The 23544-nt window shown below is 36.6% G+C and overlaps 1 protein-coding gene and 1 long non-coding RNA gene across 7 annotated transcripts in view; both read left to right on the top strand.

Moving 5' to 3' along the window:
• CCDC171 (coiled-coil domain containing 171) overlaps window positions 1–11734 on the top strand; it is a 153562-nt gene extending 141828 nt beyond the window's left edge. For all 6 annotated transcript variants that reach the window (XM_071424959.1, XM_071424955.1, XM_071424957.1 and 3 more), the window contains one exon: window positions 11593–11734. In XM_071424959.1, coding sequence (XP_071281060.1) covers window positions 11593–11606 — 14 coding nt within the window. In that variant the 3' untranslated portion in view covers window positions 11607–11734. The remainder of the gene's footprint in view (window positions 1–11592) is intronic.
• Window positions 11735–11806: 72 nt separating this feature from the next.
• Window positions 11807–14220, top strand: LOC139589017 (uncharacterized). The gene is made up of 2 exons (XR_011678904.1): window positions 11807–12601; window positions 13434–14220. It is a non-coding gene; the product is annotated as an uncharacterized lncRNA (long non-coding RNA).
• The last annotated feature ends 9324 nt before the right edge of the window (window positions 14221–23544 follow it).

Raw genomic sequence — 23544 nt, 5'->3', positions numbered from 1 at the left:
TGCCAGGAGCCTGTCTCTTTCTCAGCTAGCCTCAGTAATGCGTGTATGTGCAGCATGCGCTTGTAACATAGTATGGCTAATATTACATGCACCCATTAAGAAAAATAATAATAAAATTAAAAAACATATATGTGTACACACACACTCTTTATGTTTTGTAAAGGTAAATCTCGTGTTAAGAGGTTTGTGTTTCCCTCTGGGTGGCAGAGAGGCACCTCGCAGTCAGCCTTCCCTAGACGGGACACAGCTGTCTCTGATGCTCTGTCTTCTCTTAGTTTCTGCTTCTGGTGCAGTCTGTACTGGGGGTAAGATCAGTCTGTACTGGGAGCACAAGGAGCACAAGTATTGTCTCTATTGCCCCGCAGCAGATTTTACTGTCAGAACTAACCTCACTAGTCCACACAGGGGAGGGTAAATCCTCTTTAGGCCAAAGGGAGATAGTGAGTGGGGTAAAGAAGGGTAGATGCAAACCACAGCAGCCAACTTTATTTTGCGCCTTTCTAGAATTTATGAAATTGTTTTCCTGTTGACTTGTTAATGCTCTTTTCCCCTGCCTTCTCCTATAATTGTGCATGTTTCCATCCTTTTCAACTGTGAAAAAACATTTGCATTCCATTCTGTGACATGTTTGCAGCAGAGTAACATATTTCTTGAAAAAATAAATATGTTTGCCTACTTCCACTTGCTTGCATTTTGTACTTAAAGCATAAAATTTAATGTGACAAATGAAGAAAAACCAAACCTTTGAAATTTAGAGAGTACAACTTGTGGAGATAGACAGGAAATTCAATTAGTGCACAAAGCATAATATTGTTCTTAACACGTAATTTTATTCCTGTAATGTTGACATGATTTAAGGGAAATACAGACAGCAAGTTACATCTTCATCTTTCTTTTTGTTGAGTCTTACATATTTAAGATACACTGTTTAATATTTACCCATCAGGTATTTTATTTATTTATTTATTTATTTATTTATTTATTTATTTATGTTTCTAAGTTATGTATAAAAATTTTTAATTGAATTCTGTGAATCCCACATCATGTAGAGAAGGCACAGTTTTTATAGTTGATCATAGTGAGGACCCATTTTCTCCAGAGACTGAAGTCTGGGAAGCAGTTTGACCTGTTGAATAAACTAATCATTGAACAAATTTTTAAAATGGGAAGTGGGCACTCCATAGGGTAAAGAGCTTTACTGTCAGCTAAAAAGTTGTTACTATGATTTATTATGATAGTGATCTTGATTATTCAAATAACATTTGTTTTCTTCAGTTTATTTAACAGTTGAGTTAAAGAAATTGATTTAGAAAGAAATGTGCTTCTTAAAGTGTAATTTCACTTCCCTATTTTACAAGAATTTGAGGGGTTTTTTGACTTTGTTTGAGAAAGGCAACCATTTGGAAAGACAGGAACCTCTTTTGCTCAAGCAATCAATTCACCCCCCCTTATTTTTTTTTCCTTCTTTGTGGTGGAAGGGAGGGTACCTTTAAAATGAAAAGTGAATAATAAAATTTACTAAAAATATGGTCACAAGTAGTGTAGTTAATCACCAGCAGAGTTTCCCTGATGCATGTGATGATACTAGGAAAGCTGTGACATTATGAAGGTGCAATGATTCCATTTCATCCTTTTCAGATGGTGTAACTCCTTGAATTCCTAAAAGAACTCCTATTTTCAGAGAAGCCTATAGAAATCTTAAAGCCACACCTTTGGATGTGGGTCTCAACTGAAGTTTGCCCATAAACTCATAGTTGACTCAGTTAATGTTGCCACAAAGCTAACATTGCAATACTTGCCTCTGTTAAATTTGTATATTCAGCAGTACCTTGTAAGACTTTTATCCTATCTAGGTGATGAAGATGATTTGACAAGTACAGTTTCTGAAGGCCAGAACCACAATAATGAAATAATTCACTAATTTTTCAGCTTTTGTTTAACACTGAGGGTCTCCTTTGATCACAGAAGGATCATCTTGTGTGGTGCTTATATGCTTATGGTCAGGCATATGCTATATGCTCCTGTTAGTCTTTCAAAGCCTGTGTGACATCAAATTTCCTTTCACAAGGTACATTAAATCTGTTGCATTCTTTTGGGAGTCTGAACATTAAACACTGTAACTTAACCAGGGCTTTGCGAAGTTTCCTGACACATCAAGTCATACAGTTTAGTTTTAATTTGTATATGTCAAAACATCCTGTTGCTTTAAGTACTTTGAGTTTAATTTAATAACTTACTAAAGTTTTCTGTGCTTTAAATATGAGATGTTTTAGAAGACTGTAATCATAATGGAACCTCTGAGTAAAGAAATTGAAGGTATAATTCTGGAATGTACAAGGCACACCAAATTACTGAAACATCCCTGTTTTGGGGGTTTTGTTGGGTTGTTTTAGAAAACCTAATTTTTTAAACTTGTATTACACCTTTCTGGTTTTACAAACCAAAAGGCTGAAAAACACTTTCCCAAATCTTCCTCTCTGTTTTTCATGACTGATGAAGGTTTGGAGTGTTGTATGTGTTGGTAGTTTCTGAGTTTTGGGCTGTTTTTATTTGTTTGTTTGTAGCATGTGGTGGTAGTGTCTATTGGTTTTTGGGTTTTTTGGGTTTTTTGTTGTTTTTAACTTTGCTATCAGAACACACATTTGGCTTAAATATATAGGAAAGGATGAAATTCCATTAGCATTTTTTAATGTTTACTCATCTAAAATATGATTGGTATGCAGGAAATATTAGTTCCATTTGCCTAGTGGGCTCACTTGGACTGCATATCGAGTCTCACAGAAAGAGACGATCTAGTACCTGAGCTAAGAACAAATCTCGGAGGCTTTGCTCAGGAATCTAGTAAGTATAAAAAGTACTGTTCAAGTAATTATTAATTTTTTTTTATTTAATTTCAGTCTGATATATAATTGTATATATAGATTTGGCCAAAACCAGCAGAGACAGTGACCTAGCTCACCCACACTCAAGTTGTTTATAACTGATAAGTTTGATTCCTTGCCCGGTTAATGTAATTTGGATCTTGAATTTACAGAAGACCTATGTATTATCCATCAACTGAAACAGAGCCTAAAATATTTTTCCTAGGCATTCACATATCAACTGATACTTCATAAGCAATATTGCTGGAAAGCCTACTGTTTTCCCTGATCATTACTGTTATAAAACTGCCCTTTAGGACTCTGTTGAAGATACACTGCTTCAGATATTGCATGTAATCTGTGGGAGAAGGAATAATTCCCTCCTGAAGTTACCTCAGCTAAATTTTACTGGGGATCAATGAACATTAAAGTACTTGCCTTGAATAAGCAAACAAAACTTAGAAAACTATACTAAACCTACAGGGAGCCAAATGTACCTCTTTGTGGTGAATCTGTCTGTAATCTAATTTATGGTGAAGTGGGATGGAGCCCTTATCAGGATTTTGGCTAGGAGGTAGAAGCCTACACATCTGCAGAGGGCTATCCAGAAAATCTACATGCATTGGCCAGCGCTAAAAGGATGGAATCCTTTGTTCTCCTAATACCTGGATGATTTTAATAATAAACCTCCATTCTGAGAAAATGAAATTGGCAGTAACACTAGTTCACTTTGAAACATGTTATAAGTCAATCATTCTTTGCTCCATCACTAGAGGATCTTTTTAAAGAGACTACTCAGTTTAATACAGTTATTTAGATTAACTGAGATTCAGATTTGCATGTAGGCTAATGCAACTGTGCAGGTGTTCTGACTCAAAATGCAAGTGTTTGTATTTTATATATGAGATTCCAATCAGTCTGCTTTTCAAATAGGTGCAGATAGGTTGCATAAACCATGTCTGTATCCAGCTTATGGTCCTAGTTCCATTGTCTCCAAAGAGTGAACTTTGATCTACTCCTCAGTAGCGGATAGTAAAGGCTGGCAAATCTTGACATCAGCATTTCTCTTGTCATTTCAGGATTACAACCACCAGATTAAAATCTGAATACCTAGCGAACCAAAATAATATTTGTTCACTTACAAGATCTACAGTAATATTATTCACTATGAAGGCATGCATGTCCCTGACACTTCATTTTAATTCTTAGTAATGCCATTTTTCTACATGGAATCTGATTGAGGTGTTCACTGTATTTTCTTTATTGCTGCAAAGTATCCACTTCTGCACTAGCAGCCTCTTCCAGAGGTATGTGAGTTCCAATTCTTTATGATTTGCTGCTTTTCACCACCTTTCATAAAGACAGGTTGGTTCTATGTTCTTCCCATAAACTCCTGTCATGAGAGGAGTCTGCTTTACATCTTAATCAATGTATTTCCTTTCTTTTTTTCCTTACTTCATGCTTAGGACATATCTTGAGCTTCTACTTTCTACAGTCTTGATGTCTGCTTCTCTTTGTGAAAATAAAAATTCTTGAGTAGAAAAAATGCCCTTTCAAAGATTTTTAAAGAGAACTGCAAGGGTACTTTCCCTGTAGATAGGAAAGAAATTAAAATACATAACCTACGTGAGCTTGCTGTAGTTTAGCAAACCAGAATCTTAAAGGGCTATGTTGATAGTTTTTGAGCCCTGTCTTGCTGGAATTTTGGTAGTTGAAACCCATAAGGACAGTGGTAGATATTTGCTATAGTGGTTTTCATAATTTCACTGTCCAGACACCAGTGCTCAATCCAGACTCTTCCACCCTCTTCAGCACAGAGCACTTGGGTGTCATCAATACTTATTGCATACATATTGACTTTTTAAGGGACTTTTCTGACCTACCCCGTATATTTATATAGAAATATACTTGAAGAACTAGTGAGCATATCAAAGTATTCTCAAAGCATCTGTCAGCAAAGTAATGGTGAGTTGTGTGTTTGGTGTTATTTTTCTACAAGCTATCAAATGAATCCTAGAATGTTAATTTCCATATTCTTAATAGATAATTTGTTTTATTAGCTATACAGATCCATATTTCTAAAAATACTCCTAAAATATTGTGTATTTGGCAGAAATGCATAGGAAAAATTAATCTTCTGTATACCTAAATGTTTTAATGCAAGAAAGCTGAGTCATAAAGACACTTTGTTTGCAGCCTTCCTCCTCTGTTGTTAAGTGCCACTATTGTAAATAAATTACTTTTTTCCCTCTTTCCCCTTGAAACAAAATTGCTGTTACAGTATATCTTTGCTAAGTATAAAGTGATTGAAGTATTTTACTGGATCAGTGTAATTTCCTTTTTTGCCAAAATTGCTGTGATTATCAGCACCAGGATGGTTTTTGGTGAGAGATTAATAAATGCACTGCTGGCAAAGGTCCACTATCCATGTTCCATTTAGTAGCAGAATGCCTAAATTGTAGTTGCGCCGGTTCGTCGCAAACAGACAAAAACGAAGGTAGCATTTTGCTGTGTGTGAGCAGTTAGAGGGCAAGCAGACACCGTGCACCTTGACCACCTATTATGAAGCTTTTTGCTGCAATGTCAAGTGAAAGCGAGTTAATTGGGTGAAGCTGTAGAGCATGTTAGGGGCATGGTAAAGGGTTGCTGTCTGACAGCTGAATGTCAGCAGAAGCTAGTGAAGTGTGGCTGAGAGACAGAGACCTGTCACAAAGTTCATGTGGACTGTAGCACTGTTAGGGAGATGAAACGTGGTTCTGTCTCACTTTCTCCCTCATTGCATTCAAGCACCTTAAGATTTCACACTGTATGTGTCAACCCTTGTTCTCTAAGCTGTTTTCTCCTAACACTTCTGCATTCAAATGATTGGACAGAAGATGCTAATGTTTGGCAAAATTAATGTAAATATACTTCTTTCTTTTTTCTGCTAGAGCAGCAGTATACATCCAACTCAGATGAAACTTTGAAGGCTTACGTCAGACAGTCTCACTGGATAGGAACTGGGATGATGGCTGAATACATATCTCATAAGAATATGAAGTTCGGCACTTTAACTAGTGCAATAGGGACTGTTTTCCCAGAAGAAAAAGCTAAGTAGGGGGTGGACTACTTTGTGAGCTGGTGGTGCCTTACCATGGCACTATGAGTCTTTTAGTCTCTGATTGTAGTCCCCTCCTCCCTTTCTTGCTAGAAAGAAATGGATGCTGAGAGGGAACCATGAATGACATACCAATGTAAGGCAATGAGAAGCTGGGGGAAAAGTCACATAGTAGGAAAGCCTTCCTTGGAAGCAAGAGAGGCATCAGTTAAAAGCAGGGATGATCTTAAATGCTACTGTGAAACATAGAGTACCTTTCAGTGTTGTTTGCAGCATGCAGCACAAAGTAAAGCAGTAGCCATTTGGGTTGGCCACCCAGATTCAAAACAAATAAATAAATAAACAGAAGTTGCTTCCACTCATGAGGAAGTGGAAAGACAGTGGTAGGTATCATGGGCAAAACATACTAAGAACTTAAGTTCTAAAGTAGTAAAAGCTCTAAAAGTACTAAGTACTCAAGAATTTGGAAACCTGGATTGAAATCAAAACAGACCAATAATTTCGCCATTAAAAAAAGAGCACGGCTTTGTGTAATATTTTGGTATTAATAGCGTAGTGCAGAGAATTTGACCTAAAATTGGGAAACTTCCCTATTCCCAGTGAAGCATCTGGAACAAAGGCTTGCAGTATAGGCTGTGTGTGGAATTTAGCCAAAACTTTTAGAAAACATCAAAATTAACAATGCAGAACCAAGTTATTTGTCTTTAGGCCAACCAAACATTGAAGATAAAATGTTTAGCTGGCATGATAATGCATCCAATCTTGTGTGTTCTTCAAACATCCAGGTTTAAATATGTTTGAATGAAACAGGATTTTCTTTTAAAAAAACAATACAATATATAATGAAATCTTTGTCTTAATTGCTTTTAATTAAGCCTCCAGAGTGTGATTTCACTGAATGAATTAAATGCAAGAGCATTAGGAAAGTAAGAAAAAATTGTAATTTCCCTATATTACAGACTCATACTTGTTTAAAAAGTCCTGAAAGTGGAAGAGGGAATTCTTGATGATGAAAAGAGCTATTAATATTGTTGGCTAGCAGCATCCAAAGTATGTTGTGTGTCTACCTTTCTGACTTGGTATGGCAGCCCACTGAATTATTCTCTGATAGCAAATTGTCTGCACAATCCAGGCAGGAGTGCTGACAATTAAAATTCATACCAAATGTTACCATTTTCTTACACTGTGTCAGATCACCAATTTTGTCCTACGGCCTCAGCATACAGAACTGCAAGATCGCTGACACGGGAAGCGAACTTTCCAGTTTCGATTATACAATTCCTGCTTTGCAAAAGTTTGTAACTAACATTGTATTACACTGACATCCATCCACAAGTAATACTTTAGTTTTAAATACCCATTTGTAGCATTTGATTATTTCAAATAAGTAAGAAAGTAAGAAATGGCTCTTGGAGCTACTTTTAATAGATAGAAAAAGAACCGATGCAGCATACTAGAAGTCCCTTGGCATTATCTGGCAAAAGGCAAGTCAGTTTTGGAAATAGCAGTCTGAGTAGGAGGTTGTGAATGATCTGAAAATGTACATCTTTTATGTGGAAATAGGGTTTCCACATAAGTGCTGCAAAATGGTTATTGAAGACAGTGGTTCTTTTTTTAACACTTACTGGAACTGATATTGCACCAGTGAAATTATGCAGGCTGTAAGGAAGCATAGGTGGCAAAAGCTGAAAAGAATTTTATCGGCCATTTTGTTTGCTGTCTACTGGTATTACTTTGTATTTGTATGTTGTGGAGTTGGGCTGAGGAGAGTGAGTATCACAAATCAGTTGTGGAGAAATATATTGACCATTTCTCACTTTCCCTCCACCATTCTCTGCATCTGTGTTTAACTTAAAGTTCTTCCTACTCTTGAGAAACTGTGCTACTGCCCTTGCAGAGATTTTAGGAGTTGCTGGAATTCTGAAGAAAGTAAAGTGGGTCCTCCCTCTGCATTTCTGTTTACTGACAGGTATCCTCACACACCTATGTGTCCTGTATTCTGGCGAATCACAGATCACTTTCTGGCTTTGTAATTCAATTTTATTTCATTTACATTGAGATATAACACTGAACTTGTTATCACACCTACACCATCACATAGGTAGGGAACTGTCATAACTTGTATTCAGTGTTAATCTTCATGCCCTTTTGTCTCTTATTTGGTCTCTTCTGATTCTGAGCAGTTTCACGGCTTTTTTTCCTCATTTGGAGCCAGTTGTTATTGCATGCATAACCCAGAAGCCTTAATGCACAAAAATCTTATCACTATTTATTATTCTGATTTTCTAACAATATATTTTTTAATAAGGTAGCATGCTACGTGTCAGAAGAAAGCAGAAGAGAAGTTTGGGCTACTGTGTTTTGAAACTGAGTATTTGAAAGCAGTTTGAAGTGACAAAAATTAGTGGCAGGAAACCTGAGAAGTGGAAGAAGTTTTTGTAATAACATACGTAGCTGAGGGAAATTGAAAAGCTGTGAAAATTGTCCAGTAAAATTACCTTTGTGTAGATTTTGAAGGCTGAAACTGTTTTGACTAGTTCTGCAGCTTCAGCTGTAGATTTTTTTCCTGCAATTGAAGATAAACATTTTACTTGTAACATTTTATTTCCTTATGTAATTATCTACACCACTGTCATAACACGTGCATAGTCTTCTAATTTCAGGTGTCCAACTGTGCATGTTATTCCACAAATATGGATATACAAAAGCAAAATGGGCATCTTTGATCACAGCATGACGCTTTTGGGTAGGCTGACATTGTAATAAAAACATAATATAAGGATATAATAAATGATGGTATCAAAATATTCCATCACAATATCATCATAATAAAGCAACTCACTATAAATGAGTTTTTTTAACTGTGGTAAAACAGCTCATATGTCATGAGACAACCTTTAAACTAGATCTTAAATTTGACTGTAGGTTAGTCACAGAGCAACAATAGAGAAAAACTGTTTTGGAAATCTTTTCCACGTCTATTAAAAAATTGTTTGGGTAAACTAAAGTTTAGAAAGCAATTATTCCATAATATAGAGTAACTTTTCAGATTTTGTCTTCAAGAAACCACATTTTGTAAAGTTAGGTGATCAAACTTTGAAAAATGTGCACAGGACATGACCAATTACTATATTACATAAATATTTTGAAAGCATGTTTTTGCTAGACATATGTGTCCTAGATACCTATTTACCTGGTCAAGTGTAACAGTTCAGATGGAGTCATGTATGACTTACAGGGTAAGTAAAAGTGCCAAACAGACACCTTATTTCAGATAAATAATTTCTCTTTGAAAAATTACCTAAATGCATATTTATATGATGGATTATCACTACAGCTCTGGCATAGTCATTTGAGTTTGTAAATTTAGAACCCTTTTTAGAAAGGTGTTTAAATATAATAATGATGAAAGTGATCTGTTTATAACTGCCTTTAAAATTCCTCTCTAAAGGTATGTGTTCAGAAAATGAATATTATAACAGATCTATAACAGCGTATTTTTTCTTCTAACCTATAGAATACTATTTTTTTATTAATTTTGAAGGTGTATAAAGATATTGGATCAAAACAGTTCTTAGGACTAAAATTGTTTTTTACATCAATCACATTGCTATTAAATCTGATTTCCCTTCTGTTCAATGACTAGAATTCTATTTTTTGTAAGAAGTATAGCACAGGCTCTAGATAACTAAACCAGAGCTTTTTTTTTTTCCCAGCATTGAAGCTTTTACTGTAACAGAGTCTATTGAATTGCTGCCAATCATTAAGTTTCATAATTTTTTTTTTTGCAACTCTCAAAGGAAATCTGATTTCTTACCTCTTTACTGGGATTTTGATGCCATATTTTTTTAAAAAAACCCTCACTACAGCTTGCAAAAGAGTAATACGTGAGTGTAATCATAGCATGAGATTTTTCATTCATTGTGGTATGCTGTATGTGTTGAAAGCAGTATGTTTAAATTTGTCCTCAATATTTGTTATCCAGAGTAAAACCCATTTGTAGCTTGAAGCTTATTGATTTAATTTTTTTTACACATAGAAGGTTTTTTTAGAACATCACAAGTTGTTTGTGTATTTCAATACTGCTGTAATGGTTTTAAAGAATGATTCTTATTTTAGAGAGAATTTTGTGTGTGGTCAGTTGATTATAGTGTACAAAGAAGAGGCCGTTAATTGGTGTATTAGCCTTCACTGAGTTCTCATTTCAGGTTGGCTGGCACGCTGAGATCTCATTTGTACATTGGCTTTTTAAGGGTTCTCATTTGGTAGGGTAGAGCCCAGAAGGACTGAAAAACTAGAGTATTACATATCTTACTTCCTAGTCCTGCTGGTTATCTCATCCTCGTCAGACCTAAAATTTAGAAAAACTCAGGGCACTACCTCATTTTAACTATGTACTTGAAATAGTCATCTAAATTTGCTTCTGTATGGGTTCTTAATGAAGGTCTAGCATGGCCTAGGAGTTTACAGTGGCTGCAATATAGCTTTTGGTGAAATCAGGAAATCAAAAGAGTTCATATCAAAGGGACCTGTTGAAGTAGGTGTTAGGGGCAACAATTGATTTTTCTTCAGCAATGGTAACGAGAAAAGGGGAATCTTTCATGAATGTGTCTTTATACATATGATTGAGACCAGATTTGTTGAAATATGAATATACACACACCCTTCAGCTTCTCTCCAAATATATATGAGTTAGTGTGTCTGTAGATACGGGTTTCTGCCTCAATGTATGTGTGTTTGTATATGCATTTATACTCTTCCTTAAATGATGAAAAGAGAGTGTTCTAAACCTCAGAGATACTGAAATGGCCATTCAGTGTGTTAATTTTTTATTCTATAATTATGCCTTGCATATGATGCTTTCACATATTATAAGACCTGATTAAATTTTTGTTATTTTCACACAATGTAGTGCATTGGTAAGGGGCAGAAGAACTACTTGTCATCAAGTTTTCTTTTCTTTGTTTAGGGGAATACAGAATGTCGTTCTTTTACCATTTTTAAAAGAATTGCTAGTATTGATATACTGATATTATCCATAATCTGTCAAACAATGCCTGATGTTTTAGTGCTGGAAGTTCTTTAATGTTCAATTATCTGTTTGACTGAATGTTGAGACTTATTGAAATATGAATCATGTTCCCATCAATGTACATTCAGTGTGTGTTTTCTGGCCATTTTCTTACAGGCTAACATTTGAAGAGTATTAAGTGTTTGATTTCAATTGATGGTAAAATATGTCTTAAAAAACCCAAATACATTCCATAATTAGCATGGCATGTGTTTCCTAGTAACAGTGATGGGGAGACTGGAAAACATTTGTTTATTTGATGAAAAAGAAATCTGGTAATTGTAATGAAGAGGGGGTAAAAGTTCTCTATAAGTATTTGTAGCACTTCAAATACAGGAGGTTATTTTTTTCTAACACTTACTTGGGCAGAATACCTGAGAAAATATGCTTTGTTTCTTTCTATTAGATATGACTATTGGCTCTCAGGTACCAAAGTAAGTGGTTAAAACAAGAAGAAAACACTTGCAAATACTTCATATACATACCTTTGTGAAAGGAATTTAACACTAAATGTAAATTCTCTTTTTGCTTTGGTTTTTTTTATTCTTTATTTATCATTCCAGGAAACAAGAGGTAGTTCAAACATCAGCGTGGCTCCAAGCTAGAAATTCAGCCTGACCAGAGTTCTGTCCTAGACTTTTTGGCATTGCAAGCTGAACCTGACACATCCTACAGTGTTATGCAAAACAGAGACAGTTCTCTGTCTTCAATCTATTTCTTCAGCCTGGATGTCACATCCAATCCCAGAAGAACAATGGAAAATGAATTTTCAGATTCTTAGTATCAATAATCTTCTAGAAGGGAAAAATTATATTAATGTAAAATGATGCAATTAAAATGTAATTTTTTGCTATCTTTGAATTGTAGCTCGGCATTTGTATTTTTTCACATTAATTTTATGGTTTTATGAGAATGTGCATTTGTATGTTCACATTTCTGCACCTGTCAGTTTTGCATACTGAAGCAGTTATTTCTTTAAACTTTTATTTATTGCAGTTGTTCATTTTTTATGTAGTATATTTTTAAATGTTAAAGAATGACACATTTTGGGTAATTTTCCTCAGTCTTAAAAAAAATCAATAAGCCATTTTAGTCTCTATCTATCAAAGTTGTTTCATACTTGTCTATTTTAAAGCAGGACTGCAATACTTTAATAGGATTGAGAGAGCTATTTGAAATGTATGCCAATGATTCCTGTCATTTCATGGCAGCCCTGCCATGGTTCACTGAGCCCCCTCTTTTCTCTTGTCAGCTCAACTGAAGACAAGCATTTAGTTGCAAACTTTAAGCAGGTTGTGCAAAACAGAAATGATGTGACTGCTTCTCTTCCTGCACAATAATGTCACTGCTGGTCAATGTGAGAAGGTCAGGTTGCTCCTTGTAAAGCTACATGATACCACTTGCCTATTTGAACAAGTTAAGTTAACCACTGAATCTGGTCCCTGCAGGCGCTGAAAACTCACCCTTTTATCAAGTCTGCATTTCATAAGAAAGAAGAACAATTGTGGAGAGAGGATTTCTGATGATATGTTTATATAGTTTATAAGGACAGTTCCCAAACCAGTGTTGCAGGTAATATATTTAGTTTAAGCTGAAAGACTAAAAAGTAATGGCTGTTTTGACCTTCAAATAGACTCCTTTTTTGTTGTTGTTGGTAGGACCCAAGAGTGACGCCCATCTTTGATGCTGACAGAATTTAAAGCAAGGCCATTGCCCTGCATTTTCTGCCTTGTAGCACACAAAAGTAAAATTGTATGTCAGGCCGAGATGTCGGGGAGCTGACAAGATGCCCCAGTGACATTTCAGCTGGAAAGAGCAAGTGTCTTGCAACCAAGTGGTCAAATATCAAATAATAGGTCAAGCAGGAAGGAGCTGAGTTCTAACCACAAAGAGGTTTCTGGTAACTTACTTGACAAGCTTTTGGGTGCTTTGTGGCTTGACAAAGTGATGTTCTGTTGGGTATCGCTAGACAGACTGTTCTTTATCGCCTTCAGAAGATCAGACATTGACATTGATTAAACTCTTTAACCCTTAAAGGTTAAATCCTAGCATTTTCATCATTGTGAATGAAGAACAAAAGAAAATTTTTAATATACCATTTGTTTTCATATTAATCACAGAACTCCCTAGTGCTATTAACTTTTGATGTGCTGTGTAGTTTTTGACAAAAAAATTGAATGCAAAATCTATATAATAGATTGTTTCTCAGTATGGGCCAGTGATACATTAGAAAAATAATATTGTGCATTGTGGAATTTGTAATTTCTTCTAATATGTCAAATGTAGGGTTTGATTTTAAAGCTTCATGACTACTACTGAAATTCCATTTTGGATGGAAAAGAATATATGCATAAATGTTGTATCACTTAAAATGAACAAGTCTTCCAACTACCCTTGTTTTCAGGTACTCTAGAATCATAGAATATCCTGAGTTGGAAGAGACCCGCAGTGATTATCAAGTCCAAATCCTGGCCTTGCACAGGACAATCCCATGAGTAACAGCATATGCCCGAGAGCACTGTTCAAATGCTTCTTGAAGTCTCTTAGGCTGCTGCTGTGACTACCTCCCAGGACAGCCTGTTCCAGTACCCAACCACCCTCTGGATGAAAATCCTTTCCTTGATATCCAAGGAAACTAAAACTCTCCTGACACAACTTCAAGCCTTCAGTTCTCTTGGGTCCTGTCACTGGTCACTACAGAGAAGACATCGGTGCCTGCCCCTCCTCTTTTCCTCGAGGGGAAGTTGTAACTGCAATGAGGTCTTCTCAGTCTTCTCTTTTCCAGACTGAGCAAAGCAAGGCACTCCTAATAGGCCTTTTAATTTTCAACGGAAGACCTTTAATCTAAGAGAGGTTCAAATGTTCAGGTAATCTCTATTGTGCCATCCATTGCTCATAGCCTTCTTGTACATGTATGTTTGTATAGCAATACAGAGCCATGAAATGCCAAATAATAAATCTTGAAGAACTCTTACATGTAAGAGTCAGCTGACAGAGGAAGAACATTAATTTTCTTTGTGTATTTAGTCTTGAATAGGGAAGGAAGTTTTCATTTTCCTCCAAGTGGGTTGGCTCCACTCTTTCACAACAGTGACTGTTCTTAAAGGCACCACAAGTACTGTATTCTGCTTTTCCAAATTTAATGTCAAAGATCTATTAATATGAAGAATAAAAGAATATATTTCACTGATCATTTTCCTCTCTACTGTGTATAGATGCATTTAAGCACTTTTAAAAGTATATTCTCATGGCACTCTATAGTTCGAGAAAGTAAGTGCCTACTTTTTGCTGTGTGGTCTCAAACTGCTGAAGATTTGCAGTCTACTTGTACTTTTCCCATCATTGCGAGTCTATGTGGTATTGTGCATGTAGAGACAGGAAAAGGATTTTGTTCTGAAATCTGTATCTTACTGAGATTAGGAGTATCTAGGAGCTCTAGTTACAGCTCCAGGCATGGTTTTATGTCATTTCACAGGGATCATAACAATGGCAAACTGAGTGTAGTTAATAGGATGATCTAACAAGCTATCATTTCTCACAAGAACTAGTTTGTAAGTTTTCATTGAAGGAGAGCATCTACCTCATTCGCTCTATTTAAATATTGACTAACTGTGAATTATATACCATTTCTCTTAAAGCTATCCACTTAGAAGAGACTTTGAAATATATTTTATTTGGCTGTCAGAGGTCCCATTTGTAATCAAAATCTCCTCTTTCTTACATTGTGAAGAAGCTGAGAGTAGTAAACTGCATTATCTTTAGTGTGATACTCCTGAGTTGCTTTTCCTTCCATTTGGTAAAGTGAAATTTGATATAAATTTCAAATATGTAGAAGATTCCCTGTTAGTAGTTTACAAATGTAGTTTGTAGCTTACCAAAGCATATTTTTCCCTATCTTTTGGGGACACAATAAAAGTCATGCTTGTATAGAATGTGGCAAGACAGTACAGTAACAGTAGCTTTCAACAGACCATCCTGTTTTATACCGTCTGCTCTGCCTTGCTTTGAAAATAACAGAGCTTTAGATCTTGATCCTTACTTTCAAAGCTTTTCATTTTTAGCCTGGAATTTAAAGAGGACTAGTTCCACTTGTTTCATCTCAGCACTCCTTCGCAAGAACAACTAGTTTCCTTAGAAGAAAGACTGTATTTAGTGGGGTTAAAATAATCTCCATGGTTTTTGAATGTGGTGCAACAAATTATTGGTTTCTGGTCAGTCTCAAAATTAATATTAATTTATTTACCAACCAAGGAACACATGTCTGAAAAGAGATTGTATAATACATTATTTTCCCTGCTGTAGTGTAGGTTTTATAGCTCTTAGTACAAGTTGTGTTTGTGCCTGTGTGGACACTATGTATATCTTTCTCAGCAAAGATTTTGGTCATTGGACTGACAGTATTATCACTCCACATACTCTAAGCAATTCCTACTACACTAGTAGTACAGAGGGTTTTTTTGGCTCCTGTCTCCCACAGCTATTGTTTTAATTCAGCAGAATTCAATGACTGTCAAGTCTAATAGGCATTTATGGGAGTATCCTCCATTGTAAAAGATCTTGAATGCTTTTACCAAGTTAAACCAAGGGAGCTGAGGTTTCAAGGCTCTGAAGATCATCTGTTCCAGCACCCCCGCTTAGTCAGCTACAGCAGGTTGCTGAGCATTGCCTTTTGTCCTGTCACTAGGCACCACAGAGGATATTGTGGCTCCATATTCTTTACAGGTATTTACACAAGTTGGTAAGATCTCCCTGAGCCTTCTCTTCTACAAGCTAAAAAAATCACAGCTCTCTCAGCCTCTTCTCCTATGAGAAAAAATTATGCTTCAGTCATTTTATCAGTCATCTTTTTGGTCCTTCACTGGACTCACTTCTGTATTTCCATCTCTCTCATGTGCTAGGGATGTCTGGACTGGAGCCATTACTACAGATACAGAGTCATCAATGCTGGATTAGAGGGGAATGATTGCCTCACTTGACTTGCTGGCAGCTCTCTTCCTGATGCAGCCCAAAAGGGCTGTTGTCCTGCTTTGCTGCCAGGGCGCATTTCTGCCTCATAGTAAACAGGAAGAACAATAACCTCCAGGTACTTTTCTGCCAAACTGCTCCCCAGAGAGTTGGGCCCCAGTCAGTCTCGGTTCCCCATATCCTGTCCTGGTGCTGGAGGTAGTGCTCCCCAGGCAGAGCAGCCTTTCTTCTGTTTACTTTAATTTCATCAAGTTCCTATCAGCCCTTCTCTGGTCTGTCAAAAGTCCCTCTGGATGGCAGCAAATCCTTCTGATCTGTCAACCATTTCTCCCAGTTTAGTGTCATCTGCAAACTTGAGGATTTTGCAGTGGCTCCCGTTATCCAGGCCATTAACAATGTTATGACTCTGTATTGGTCCCTGTATTGACCCCTGGGGTACACCACTAGTGACTGGTCTCCAGGTGACTTTGTGGCACTGATCACCATCCTTTGAGCTCACTAGTTCAGGCAGTTTTTCAGCTGACTTACTGTCCATGTATCTAGTCCATAATTCCTTACTCAACAAGTGGGACATTTTATTTTGTAAAGGGCTCTCCAAGTTTCCAAACACTGCTAAAACCCTGGATTAAGTGAAAGGCAATATTTTACATAACCTCTTTGTCAATTAGGTCAGTCTGATCATTTGATCACTTACAAGAGCATCTGATCATTCTGCAGTTATTCTGTACTTGAAAGGTTTTCCAATGCTTTAAATTTAAGATGAATTTGCATGTACTATAACTAAGCTCCCAAAAAATTTAAACTCTTTTCTGATATACAAAATTGCTTTAGTAGCATTTTTCTCCTTGTTTTTTGTAGTTCTTTGATTAATCTCCAGTGAATAAACCCCAAAAAGCCCCTGGCAGCTTCAAGGTTTGGATGAAATCTATATGTGAAGAGCACCTATCCTACTGCTAGTGATGGAACACCAAGCTTACTCAGCATTTCTTTCTCCATTCTGTTGTTGCTTAGCCTTGAAATCCAAACTAACAAAGGAATCTATTAGGACATTCTATCCTATCTTTTAATCTTGCCCAGTATGAAATTACTAGATTTTGTCTGACTTGACTTCACTTTGGTCTTTGTAATCTGACCATTTTTGGACAATCATTTTGCATCATACTCTCCATATGGCCTAAAAATGTACCTCAGTATTTACGCAGAAAGTGTTTCACTGTCTTCTTTCCTCTTTGCTGAGTATTCAACTAAACCAATGGAACCTACAGTGATTTTTGCATAAATTGTTTAACATCTTTGTGTACAAAATGAAACTGGAAAAATTACATTTTCTTATAGATACTCTGACTCTACTATGACTTCAGTTTTACAGATTTAGACGTGACTTTCGCTTAGGTCTCTGCAAATTGTCCTTCAATGGAGATGGAAGGTGACATGCTCTTTGTCATGCTAACATGGATCTGATTGCTGTCACGGGGAGCATCGTGTAGGAATTTTGGGCAATTTATGTAATTTTATGTATTGCAGTTCAGTGCTTTACAAACCAGCCATTCAGCTATGCATATGAAACTGAATCTTTGTCTGCTATTTCTGGTGTCCAGTGACTGATGAATAAAATTGAACAAGGACAAAGCAAAACATGAGGAAGTGTCTGAAAACTAAATTGTTTCCAAGGAATGCTCAGCAGGAGGTAGGGAGATCCACCGAATAATTTTCTTCAGTTCTTTATTTACCAGTTGTATTGTACCATGTTTCCTGTCTCTTCATAAGCTAATAGTACTAAAAATTATTACTGATGTCAGATTGCCTTCTCATGGCTCTACTATGCCAAATTAAAGCTTCAGAAGTGGCTGGACTTCGTTTTGACTAATTTCATGAAAGTCATTAAGTAAAAAATAGAAGACATTAGATTAAAACGTTAGATTTAAAGATTAGATTTTAAGCACAGGTACTGTCACCATTATTGTATAAGTATCCTATTTTTTTCTTGGTAAACACATTTTTTAATCTTCCACTGCATGACAGTAACAGGAGATTGCTCAAAAATAAAGCAGTGCTAATTATGTTTAAATAATTACATTTAATTTTTGTGAAATACAGCTAGCCCACAGAGCAGTCCCACTAACTGACTTGCAGATATCTGAATAGTTTAGTCCACACTAATGGTGTGGTCCTAAAAGTTGTGGAAACAAGGATCATGGATGCTGTACTTGTGAGCAGTACAGTTAAGAAAGGCATGTTCTACACGTTACAGGAAAAATGCTGTTAGGCTTAAAAATCTGGCATATGTGCATTGCAAAATAAGTGGGGGCAACTTTTGTATGAATCAGGCGAGAGTTTCAGTAACCTTCAGTGTATGCTGTGTTGACTTGCCATTAGAGCTTCACACAAAAAGTCCTTAAAATGCATGGTATTCTACTGGCACTTATGGGGAGGAGCCCAAAGCTACACTCTATCCTGTGACATTCATATATATAGCATTTTAGATTTTTGCTGACTAAAAAGCTTGTGAAAATAATTTGTAAGCCTCAGTTCACAAGGTAACTATCAAAAGAAAAGTGAGTGAATTGTGAATTAAATATGAAATCCTTTCCTACCTGAACACCATATGAAGGTTAATAAAATTTGTTCCCATAAACAATAGCATGGGAGAAACCTTAGTTGTAATGTTTGCAGTGGTATATAAATCCTAGTTTCAGGCTTCATTCTCAATTGGCTTACTGAAACAAATTTATGTCAGACATTTGGGGTGGGAAGCTGTATATATTAAAGCACTGACCTTAACAAGAGTCATGCAGCTAAAATCCTGCACTGTTCTTTTAAAATGTCAGGGGTTAATGTTATTTAAATGCAGTATTTGGTGGTTTAATTGAGTCATGCTTCGTTGTCTTTTACTGCACATTAATGCCAATAAAACACTGATTGTTGACAGAAAGTTCTCTTTAGCAAAGTATACACTGACATATCATAGTGCTATAGAAAAACCAGTGTGTAAGACAGAATAGTCCTACTCTGCTGGCATGGGAATCCTGTACTGTCTAAATGTTGGCAATATCCATTATACACTGACAGGAAACATGAACTAGGCTAGCTTTTGTTGTATGTTTTCAGACTGCCTCTTGAGACAACTGGTGAGACAATTATTGAGTCTTTAGACAAAGAAATTAATCTCAAGGGGTTTTTTTGTTGGGCGTGTCACACAAGTTAGTAAATGTACATTGAAAAGTACAATCCAACTCCTGAAGAGAGTTTTGTTATAGAAGTGCCTTCTGACGGCTTTTGTAATCTGGCATTAGGACACACCAATAGGTTTTCCTCTTGACTTTGTCTAATTTTGGAAAAAGTTAAGTTCATGTTATTTCTCTGAATACTTCTCAGTGTTAACTCTTCCTGCCAGCTTAAAACCCCCAAGAAGGAATAGATGCTGAAAAAATAGTGCAAATTGTGCATTCAAAAGCTTTTGAAGAGGAATACAGGAAGGAACAAACACTAGTGAGTTTACAAGAGCAGTGTGTGCACTGGGTAGGATATATTTGGTGTTCTTTTGCACGATGGAATAGCAATTTCAACATAACTGCCATCATATGGACAGCTGCTTTATACTTCCTTATTTTGGCTGGAGAAGTCTGCGTGCTGTTTGTCTAATCCTGTAGGACTTAGTTACACTTTTGGACTCTGAGCTTTCCAGGATTTTTCTCACGACTGCAGGGTGATTTCTGGAAGTCATTAGAATTCTCTCTTGGAAATGAATTTGCAAATGCTCATGAATTATGACTTTCAAAATTTTTTTTTCAAGCCAGTGTTATTTTTCAAATTGATATCAGCCAGCCTGGTTGAAGCATGCAACTGTAAATGGACCTAGCTTGTGTGAAACTTTTGATGCATTTGGGGAACTTCCTGATCCTTATAGTGTCTTATTAGGTGGCATTGGTACATCACACTTGGCCTTCTAAGGGAAAAACAAAGTGTTTTAATCTTGTGTGAATCACAAGTAAATCACAAAGAGTGATTTTGTGGAAAGTCATAATAGTCAGCTTTTTAGTAGCAGCATTTAAGCTCATTTAAGAGCCTGCCTTAATGTGTCTAGCTAAATATATTTCGTTTTCTCCTCATGTCTGAGATATTATGAAAGTGTCTGGAAGCAGATTAACTGCTTCACATCGGAATGGCTGGTGACATTTGCAGATCTATGTCTTCTTCCAAGATCTGCACTGAGTCTGTTGTATACTATGATAACCTATATATTCAGCAGGCAAGACCTATAGCCTTCTGGCCTGTGCAGACTTAATTCTCTCTACCACTGGCTCAAGGGCAAAAAGGTAGATCTTTCTAGCTTCCAGAAACTCCCAACTATGCTAAGCAATATGGAATTGGGAAGCCATAAGGAGACTTGTGGAAATCCCCTGGAGTTCAAAGTCCAATTATCTGTACAATCCATTTGTATATTAACATTTGAGTTGGGTCTTCACTTTTTTAATGCTATATTTTATTTAAGGTATTTTTTAGCAGTTTCTGGTGTATGTGCACATGTTGTGTGCCTTTGCCCTTAACTACTTACTTTTCCCAGAAGCTCTTGAAACAATCAGATAGAACCAGCTGTTGCTTAGTGAACTCTTAGGACTCCATCAGGCATAATGTATTAAATTATTATCAAGAAAAATAGGGAAACCCAAAAATTAACAGCAAAGTGTGATGATTTTTTAATTTGGCATTGTAAATAAACCCATTTTTAAAGGAGTGAGCCAAATATATCTTAGGTTAACTACAAAGCATAGCTTTGGCCAAAAAGCTCTGAAAAAGGTATGTAAAACCAATTTAAAAAATTGTCTTAATATTTTCTTAGTGGACACTAATTTAGGAAAATAGTTTATAACAGGAGACAATATCTAGAAGCAGCTTTATTGTGAAGGATCAGAAAGAAAAGAAAACCAATGGATCTCTGATTAGGTTCAGAGGACATCTGTAGCCTTGTTCAGGCTCTGATTATTTCTAAAGAAGAGGCTTCTGTGATTTTATCAATAAATTAGGGTTTGGACACACCCTGTAAGACAAAGAGAAAAAAAGCCTTTATCTTTCATGTCAACTGCTACATGTAAAACCAAAACAAACCAACAAACAATAAGCCCAAACAACAATGACAGTAATGAAACAAAAGTAATGAAACAAAAACCCTCCCAGTTTACCCTTAGAGATGGAATCCCTTTGTCCAGGAGTCTGACTGTAAATTCTCATTAAGACTAAACTCTACCAGTTTTACTCCAATATCATAAGAAAATGTTTTCATTCTCAGATGAAAAATGTTATTGATCTGCAACATCTTTTCATTGTTATGTCTACTGTATTAATGTCCTGAAGCCTGTGAATGTATCTTAATTTACTGAAAATGCAAATTTCTTCCAGTGTGAAACACCCTTTCAGCTGTAACTACGGCAAAAGTTTTCATCAAGTATTTGTGGAATACTTGTTTGTATTGCACTTTTATGTCTGTGTTAGTGGCTGAGCACTGCATAGGGAATGGTAGAGAAATTAATAAATGTTACTACTTAGATATTTGCTAGAATTTCAAACAAATTGCTTAAAATCTAGCAGCAGACAGCCTAACTGGACTGACTGTGGAGTAATAGTAAATTTAAAAGGAAGTGATAAAGAGGATCTTGTTTGAATAGCTCAGACTTGTTTTTCTTTAAGCTAAACTTAGACCCTAAGTTGCTTTTCTACTTAGGTAAAATTTAGTGTCTTTGTTAATGGATGTAGTGTCCATTTGCCGTGGTCCCCTGTGATCACAGGTTCTAACTAGACTACAAAAGGATGAAGACTCACAAGCTGTATAATGCCATTCTCTGCCAAGGAAATGTACTTTGCTTCCCCTGTAAGAATCACGTAGTTTTACAGTGGGTTGAGGAGAACCGTATCATTCTTCCTATTTCAGCAAAAATGTTTCTGTCTCACGTACACACACAGCTTGACTTCCAAAAGGGTACAGATTAAACAGTTGGGGTTATATGAAAAGTGTCTGAAGTTCTCTTCCTAGCCATAAAGAATTGCACTATAAAGATTTATAATTCGAAAGGGAGGAGTTTCCTCTTTTCTGCTGCTGCCCAAAAAGACTTGGTTTCTTTTAATAACTTAAATGGTTTCTACCTCTGTCTGAGTCTACAAGAACCTCTTAGAAAGTTCACAGAGCAGTTACAGTTCACCATGTGAGCTAGTCAAATGCAAACTTATTTCTTTGAGCTAGCACTAGTCATCTTTTCCATTAAACCAGTTGTCTAATGCATATCCAATTTAGATACTATGATTTTTATAGACAACTCTGAGGACCTCAAGAAGATATGAAGCTTAGGGACATGAAGATGAAGTATATAGAGACACTTGGGTTGACTTTAGACTGGAATCTGGACTGTTATCCTAAGAAGAATCTTGTTATAGAAATTTCTACATGGCTTCCACAGGCTTCTTTTTTGCTCTAATTTCCTGTTCTCCTTTTCCTGTATGTCTGCTTTGTTTCTTTTATTGTGTATGTATATGTATATCTATTTCACAGTCAAGATTCTTTCTTTGCCAGAATGAAGGAGTACTCCGTGAGAATGAATGAAGGAAGAAAGTAGATCCAAGTCATACAACTTTGAGTGTTTCTAGAATTTCTCCTATATTAGACCAGAGTTTAAACATCCTATCAGAAATACAGCATTAGTCAATTGGGTTGTAAACCTGATAATACAGTTTTCTTGTTTTGACCACCAACATAAGTCAATTCTAAGTAATATTTTAATGCATTGTCTTTGCTCCAGTTATTCATATTGTGAGGATTTTGTCTTAAAACAGGTGTCACGTCCCCAAAGATGGCATTATTTTGCCATTATTACATGAACTCAGATGCTTTTCGTAGAAGAATCAAATTCTGCCATACACATTACACAGAATCCCTGAATCACAGAATATGCTGAGTTCGAAGAGATGTAAAAGGATCATCAAGTCCAACTCCTGGCCCTGTAAGCACCATCCCCAAGAGTCACACCATGTGCCTCAGAGCACTATCCAAATGCTTCTTGAGCTCTGTCAGCCTGGTCCTGTGACCACTTCCCTGGAGAACATGTTCTGATGCCCAATCATCGTCTGGGTGAAGAACGTTTTCCTGATGTCTGACCTAAACCCCCCCTTACACATCTTCAGGCCATTCCCTTGACTCCTGTCACTCATCAACACAAAGAAGAGACTGGTTCCTACCCCTTATCTTCCCTTCAGGAGGAAATTGAAGACTGCAGAGAGGTCTCCCCTCTGCTTCCTCTACTCCAGACTGAACAGACGAAGTGACCTCAGCCACTCCTTGTACAGCTTCCTCTTAAGGCCCTTCACCATCCTGATGACCCTCCTTTGGACACTCTCTAATAGTTTAATTTCTTTCTTATATTGTGACACTCAAACCAGCCCCCAGCACTCAAGGTGAGGCTGTCCCAGCTCAGAGCAGAGCAGAACAATCCCCTCCCTTGCCTGGCTGGTGATGCTGTCCCTGGTGCCCCCCAGGACAGGGTTGGCCCTCCTGGCTGCCAAGG

Source organism: Agelaius tricolor, unplaced genomic scaffold (genome assembly GCF_023055355.1).
Source record: "Agelaius tricolor isolate 1412-34295 unplaced genomic scaffold, bAgeTri1.0.p SCAF_4, whole genome shotgun sequence".
Taxonomy (NCBI): domain Eukaryota; kingdom Metazoa; phylum Chordata; class Aves; order Passeriformes; family Icteridae; genus Agelaius; species Agelaius tricolor.
The sequence above is the reverse complement of the archived record's forward strand: the minus strand, read 5'-3'. Positions and strand labels throughout refer to the sequence as shown.